General features: G+C 45.7%; 1 protein-coding gene across 1 annotated transcript; it reads left to right on the top strand.

Moving 5' to 3' along the window:
- Window positions 1–411: 411 nt before the first annotated feature.
- On the top strand, window positions 412–6,582 carry PDCD5 (programmed cell death 5). The gene is made up of 6 exons (XM_019423327.2): window positions 412–582; window positions 1,435–1,472; window positions 4,102–4,163; window positions 4,982–5,073; window positions 6,004–6,075; window positions 6,393–6,582. Exons 1-6 carry the CDS (start codon window positions 517–519, stop codon window positions 6,438–6,440), a joined length of 378 nt encoding a protein of 125 aa, XP_019278872.1. The 5' UTR covers window positions 412–516; the 3' UTR covers window positions 6,441–6,582.

The following is a 6,582-nucleotide window of genomic DNA, read 5'->3' as shown; positions in this document are numbered from 1 at the left end:
ATTCAGGGTCTTTTTAGCAAATGCAAGAGTGGTGCGACCATCACTGCAATCCAGTTTTAGAAATTTCCCGCAGCCCACGTGGCTTTTCTGAGCCCCTGCGTTCTCAACTGTAAATGGAAATAGCATGAGCCTAGCACGGATCGGCCACCAGCAGAGTTTACATACTATTATTATGCTTGTTGATGACTGCCCTTTTGTAGACTACTATCCTTTTCCTCTGGCAGTGCGGTCACAGCCCGCCGTGAGCAGCGCGTCCAGCGTGGGCGGGGAGGTGGGATTCGCGAAGATTTGCGTGGGGTTATGCCCAAACGCCGCGGGGCACCCTACCGCCTGCGATCGAGCAATCGGGCCTCTCCCGGCGCCCTGGCTGCGGCTGGCGGCGCGGCTCCGGGCTGGATTGGTGATGCCTGGGCGCTGCGGGCGCCTGCGCAGTGGGGAGGGTCGCCCTCGCGCCCGGGCGCCGCTGGAGAGTCCTCGGAGCTTGGCTGCGGCTGCTCGACTCAGAACCGCCGCACCATGGCGGAGGAGGAGCTGGAGGCGCTGAGGAAGCAGAGGCTGGCGGAGCTGCAGGCGAAGCACGGGGTGAGCGCCCCCGCCCGGCCCGTTCCTGGCGGGCACCGCCCTCGCCCGGGGTGGAGGGCGCGGCCCCAGGCGGAGGTTCAGGCACCGCGGCTGGAGCTCGCCCCGCGCGGGCCCAGGACCCCGTCGCTGGCCCCCGAGGCCGGCCTGGGCCCCTCTCCGGGCGCGTGGGCGCTGGGCCGCGGAGGCCGACCGCGTGCGGCCCCCGGGCGGGCAGGCGCTGGGCCTCGCCGGGCCGGCGTCTCTCCAGGACAAAGTGCTCAGCTCCTCGGTTATCTCCGTCCCCTTAGCTTTCTGGCCGAATTGTTTCCTAAAATTAGGGTGTTCCGACCCAAGTAGTCAACATTGTTTGAGGGTCTGCGGTGTGCGAGGTGCTGCGGGTACAGTGGGGAACATCCTCTCTGGCGGAGTTGCGGGTCCCGGGGAGGAGCCACGCGCTCAACACTAATTCCGTAGATAAAGTGCTCAAGTTAAAGACTGCCGAGGGACCACCGTGATAGGGCTGGAGCGGGAAGGTCTCCAAGGAAGCGCCCTTTGAATCCGCGTCCCCAATACCGAAGCAAATATCATGACCTCTTAAACTCCGGTTTCGTAGGACAGGGACTCCCCTCCCTCATGGTTGTTTGTATTTAAAACATTCTACTAGATTGTGATTTTAGAAGCTTGTCAAAACATTGTAGTAAGTGGAAACTATCCTATTGATTTCCGTGAGGCCCAGCTTTTAGTTATTTGGTGATAATTTGATTCTTACCGCTGCTGGAACCTATTAGGTATCAGAAACAAGAAAGTAGTTCCTACTTTCTTCTTAAGTGAAATTGACTAAAAGATACAATTTTTACCCCCCCCCCCCCCCAGGATCCTGGCGATGCAGCACAACAGGAAGCAAAGCACAGGTATGGGCTGGAATTCTGAACTTTTTGAAGGATGGTTCAAAATGGTAAAAAACCACCAAATGGTTTTTAAAATTTAGTTATTATATTATTACTTTTTTTTTTTTTTTTTTAAGTAATCACTATACCCATGGTGGGGCTCACACTCAAAACCTGAGATCTAGAGTTGCATGCCCTGGGGCGCCTGGGTGGCTCTGTCTCTGAGCATCTGACTTGACTCCGGGGTTCTGTCAGCAGAGCACGCTTCAGATCTTCTGTTGCCCTCTCTCTCTGCCCCTTCCCCATTTGTGCTCCCGTTCTCTTTCTCAAAAATAAACGTTTAAAAGAAAAAAAGTCACATGCTCTTCCAGCTGAGCCAGCCCAGGCACCCCTAAGTTTAGTTATTTAATAGATGTGTCCATCTTAAAGTTTTTCCTGGCATAGAGATTTTCCCATAAATAATCAGGGTATTTTCGTTATTAATTTGCTAATTAAAGAAAGGTGTATGGAACTCTGCATACTTCCCTTGTAATTGCTGGTTGATGTTGCTTCTCTGCTAAACTGTGATTACCTTAAAAATGAGCCTAATAATAGGGCTACCTCATGGGGATGTTGTAAGGATTACGTAGGTACAGTGCTTCACATTTAGTAAATTTCTCTGCACATTAACTGTTAAACTCCTCTTATTTTATCCCAGCACGTGGCTGGGCACCTCACACATAGCAGATTTAGTGAATGAACACCCAGTTACTTCACCATGCTACCTTTTTTTCCTAACGGTGATTTAAACACACACACACACACACACACACACAAAATTTACCGTAATAAATATTTTTAAGTGTGCAGCTCATTCGTGTTTACTGTAGTGTTATTATTATGCAACAGATCTCTAGAACCTTTTCATCTTGCAAGATGGAAACTCCATACCTGTTGAACAGCATTTTCCCCTCTCCCCATCATGCTGCCATTGAACTCATTCATTCATTCAGCAAGTATTTATTGACCACCAGGTCCGAATCAGGCACTGTGCTGGGTCTAGAGAAATCGGCAAGGCAGAAAAGGTTCTGTCCCTCTGGGGCTTATTAGTGGGAGAAGAATGGTGCTGAGAAGAAAATAAAACTACGACGTGAATTTCATTGATTGTAAGACATGTATTTTTTCACATTTAACAGAGGTTAGATCTGTCTCATAATGGATCACACTTGTCCGGGATTCTTCCAGAGAGGATTTATTTTTGCTTCTGCCATAACTTGGGTACATTTCTAACCTGAGACCTTTTAAAATTAAATTCTGTGCTTGAGGGGCATCTGGGTGGCTCAGTCAGTTGACCGTCTGACTCTTGATTTTTCTCAGGTCATGATCTCGTGGTTTGAGGGTTCGAGCCCCTTGTCATGCTCCGCACTAGCAGTGTGGAGCCTGCTTGGGATTCTCTCTTTCTGCCCCTCCCCGCCCCTCCCCTACTCTCTTGCTCTCTCTCAAAATAAATAAATAAACTTAAAAAAAATTCTGTGCTTGAGATTTCACTCACCCCCAAGCAGTGTAAATTCAGACAGAAAACCTGTAAGACTAAAGCTTGAAGTTCAGACTCTGACAGGAACTTCTTTCTTCCTTCACTCGACTTCCTTCACTCACTAAGACTAAGGCTGATGGCATGCATCCTTTCTGTCCCTCTCTGCATGGCGGGTTTATTTTTTGTTTACCTTGTACTGTGGGTGTTACTCTTTGATACCCAGCTTTGAGTAGGGATCTCTTATTAGACTCGCCCATTTTGTTCTTAGAGGTACGTAAACTATGGCGCATCTTACAATTGATGGCATTCTTTGACTCAGTGAAATCTAGTCCCAGTAAATAGCAGGGTTGAAGTACTCGGGGGCAATAAGGAAATGGCCTGTGGAGGTGGGCTGTGCGCCGCCGCCGTGTGCTTAGCCACCTCAGCTGGGGGTGGCCCGAAGGCACAGCCAGCCCCGGCTCCCCTTCTGATTCAGCCGGAGGATCTGCTTTTGTCTGTGTTGTGTAGTAAGTTCCCTAACGGATTTCATTTGGGAAAAACTTTTTTTTTTTTTTTTGCTGCTTAAAGTTCGAAACCACTGTCCTGAGACCTAGTTCCCACTTGAATCGGTAGAAAGATGCAAGGATGGTTGCAAGGTTATAATTTCACTCGCCCTCCCCACTCAAAAAGTGGAACTGAGAGTCTTGAACCATAGGGTCTGGTTCCAGCTTGGCCAGGTTTACCTGTGTCCCCGTAACATAGCCTTCCCAGGTCTCAGCTTCATCTCTAAGAAAAATCACAGATTAATCATTTGGTCCTTTAATTGCCTGGAATCTTAACTACCAATTTCTAGAACCTGTCACACACCGGGTACTTTATGTATGTTGGTAATAGTGGCGGAACTAAAACCCCACCCTGAATGATGAAAATCTAAAGTTTTACCTTTCAACCTGGTAGGTTGGTACCCACATAAAATAAAGCTAACTTTTGAGGGCGGGCCTGGACTCCTACTTGAGTATGGGAACTGCTGCCCGCGCGGCGCCTGCCATAGCGCAGTCTGTGTGCGCGGCAGGCTTCCATCTTGGGAAACACGGGAGTTGTGTTTTCAGTAGGAATGCTGACAGCATGGGTTCTAATTGTGCTGATCTGTTTGTGTCGTAGGGAAGCAGAAATGAGAAACAGTATCTTAGCCCAAGTCCTGGATCAGTCAGCCCGGGCCCGCCGTAAGCATCTTTAGTTTCCTCTATCTTATTTCCGTAAAATGGACCTGAGCTACTGGAATAGGGCAAGGGATCTAGGATATCGTTGCTGTCTCTGGGTTAAATATTTGTTTAACGTAAAAACGTGATGCAGATAAAGTTGTAAGAAATGTGAAGTTAATAAACCTAAAGAAATGTAATTAAACCGTTGCTGAAAATACCAGCTCAGTTCTCGCTTACCAAAGAGATGATCTCCAAGTGCATTTTAGGTCAAATTTATAGGAAACCACTCTTTAATCGAGTCAATCACAAAATGTTGCTGGTAGTTTATGTGGGTGATGGGGATTTGGGAGGTTTATTGTCTCTGTTTTAGTGTATGTTCATAATTTTTCACAGTAAATTCCGAAACATATAGAAAAAACTAATAAGCCAATTCAAATGAGCTAGTATCTTTTGTATTGTAACTTGAAGCCCGGCTTAGAAGAGGCAGGTTTCTTAGATGGATCAACAATTATATATGTGTGGTCATACAGAAATTGCTTTCCATTTAAGTGGAAATCATTAAAAAATGATAGTAATAAAAACAAAAGACCTCAGGCTTAGAATCTGAGGACCCAAGTTGAATCTTGGCTCTCTCACTACCTCTGTGTGGTGTTGACTGAGATTGACATGGCTGCACTTGAGTTTCCTCATTTTTAAGACGGGCTGTTGTACAATCTGCCCTACCTGCCTACTTTGCTAGTCTCAAAACACAGGTCTGTGAAGTGCTTTGGAAATGTTGGTGAATAGTTGTAAGTTCTCTAAGTGTGCATTTAGTTTTGACTCCTTCTTTTTCTTTTTAGTAAGTAACTTAGCACTTGTAAAGCCTGAAAAAACTAAAGCAGTAGAGAATTACCTCATACAGATGGCAAGATACGGGCAACTAAGTGGGAAGGTAAGCTTGGACTGTCTTGAGGCCATTTTACCTGTTGTTATTGACTTCATCAAAACATATCTTCAAAAGGTCAGTTTCATCTTCTGGTTCAGAAGTTCTTGTTGACTATTTCAGTGAAGCAATTTATAAAGGAGAGAATACTTGTGTCTACCGTAAATCCTAAAAGATAACTAATTGCCTTTCCTAAAATCCTCTGCTGCCTTCCTTTATGACGCTGCTATGGAACCTTGATGTGTGTGTGTGACCCAGGGACTGTTAGGGTCAGCATCTAATTGCTTCTACACTGGAAACAGGTTTGTCAATGATACCAAATAAAATACTACCCATGTACGTAGAAGTTAAGCGTGTTTTGCAAAGGAGGAGGTGCTGAAATTCCTGGTTATTACGTGCGTGGCTGTGATGCCCTGATGAGCTCTGGTGAGCCTGACCTTCCTTCAAGATCCTTCCTTCAAGATGAGCCCCACCTGCACTGGAAGCTGGCTGTTGCCTCCATAGCCTGCGGAGCTCAGGCCTGCGCTTGAACCCCTTACACTAAGAGCATGTGTGGAAGAGACAATGACTGTTCATCTACTTTGAGTGACTTCTCTCCTTCATTTAAGCTCTTCAAGAGCAGAGGCTGTGCGTCTCCAGCACAGGTATAGGGGGTTGTCATTGTCTGTCAGTGGTGCTAAAGGTGTTCTTAAGTACTCTTAACGTGGAATTTTCCTGAGAGAGCTAATCGATGGACACCTTCCCCTCTCCTCAAATGAGGCTAGCAGAGCAAACTTGATTTGGAACTTAAACCAGTAGTTAGAACCTCCTGTCTTGCCTCTCCTTCCTTGCCTCTTGACCTCTGCCCCCGTGCCCCCAGAAAGATGAAAACCATTCAATCTGCTGAGGTATAAACTCTTTGTTTAAAAAAAGTACTGTTTTTCTTTCTGGTTATCCTAGGTATCAGAACAAGGTTTAATAGAAATCCTTGAAAAAGTAAGCCAACAAACAGAAAAGAAAACCACAGTTAAAGTAAGTTTCCCCAAATGTGCATGGCAAAAGAAAAAGATTTTAATGATAAGTGTTAAATATCCTGTATTTACTGTATCAAAACATGTTTCAGCCCATAAACATTTTCCATTTGTAACAGGTGAAAATTTGGGGAGAAGGGCTGCACTTGTTGAGGGGTCTAATTATTAAGGCTCTTCTGTTCCCCCCACCCCAATCGATACAAAACCCTAAGTTGTTTCAAAGGTCTAATGTCTTGTAGTAGTAGACCTTGTTCTTGTCAGAAAGTCTGAGTTCTGCTTTATTAAACCTGTTATGACACTCCTTTACTTTCCCCCCAGTTCAACAGAAGAAAAGTCATGGACTCTGATGAAGAGGATGATTATTGAGTTTAAGATGTTTAGAGACTGGAACTTGATGGAACAGTTCTAGGACAGATAACACTTGGTGGAAGTAAAGATCTGATTGTTTACTTTGTTTATTGTCTATATGCCTTTTAAAAAAATAAACTTGTTATGCAAAATAAAACAA

This window comes from Panthera pardus, unplaced genomic scaffold (genome assembly GCF_024362965.1).
Source record: "Panthera pardus isolate Hobbes unplaced genomic scaffold, ASM2436296v1 HiC_scaffold_18, whole genome shotgun sequence".
In the NCBI taxonomy this organism is placed as follows: Eukaryota; Metazoa; Chordata; class Mammalia; order Carnivora; family Felidae; genus Panthera; species Panthera pardus.
This window is presented reverse-complemented; position numbering and strand designations above follow the sequence as displayed.

What these genes read in the sequence shown, in the direction of transcription:
- PDCD5 (XM_019423327.2), top strand. Translation starts at nt 517, where the DNA reads ATGGCGGAGGAGGAGCTGGAGGCGCTGAGGAAGCAGAGGCTGGCGGAG. An exon ending in CAACAGGAAGCAAAGCACAG is followed by an intron (nt 1,473 to 4,101) that starts GTATGGGCTGGA and finishes TTTGTGTCGTAG; the next exon opens with GGAAGCAGAAATGAGAAACA. An exon ending in AAAAGAAAACCACAGTTAAA is followed by an intron (nt 6,076 to 6,392) that starts GTAAGTTTCCCC and finishes CTTTCCCCCCAG; the next exon opens with TTCAACAGAAGAAAAGTCAT.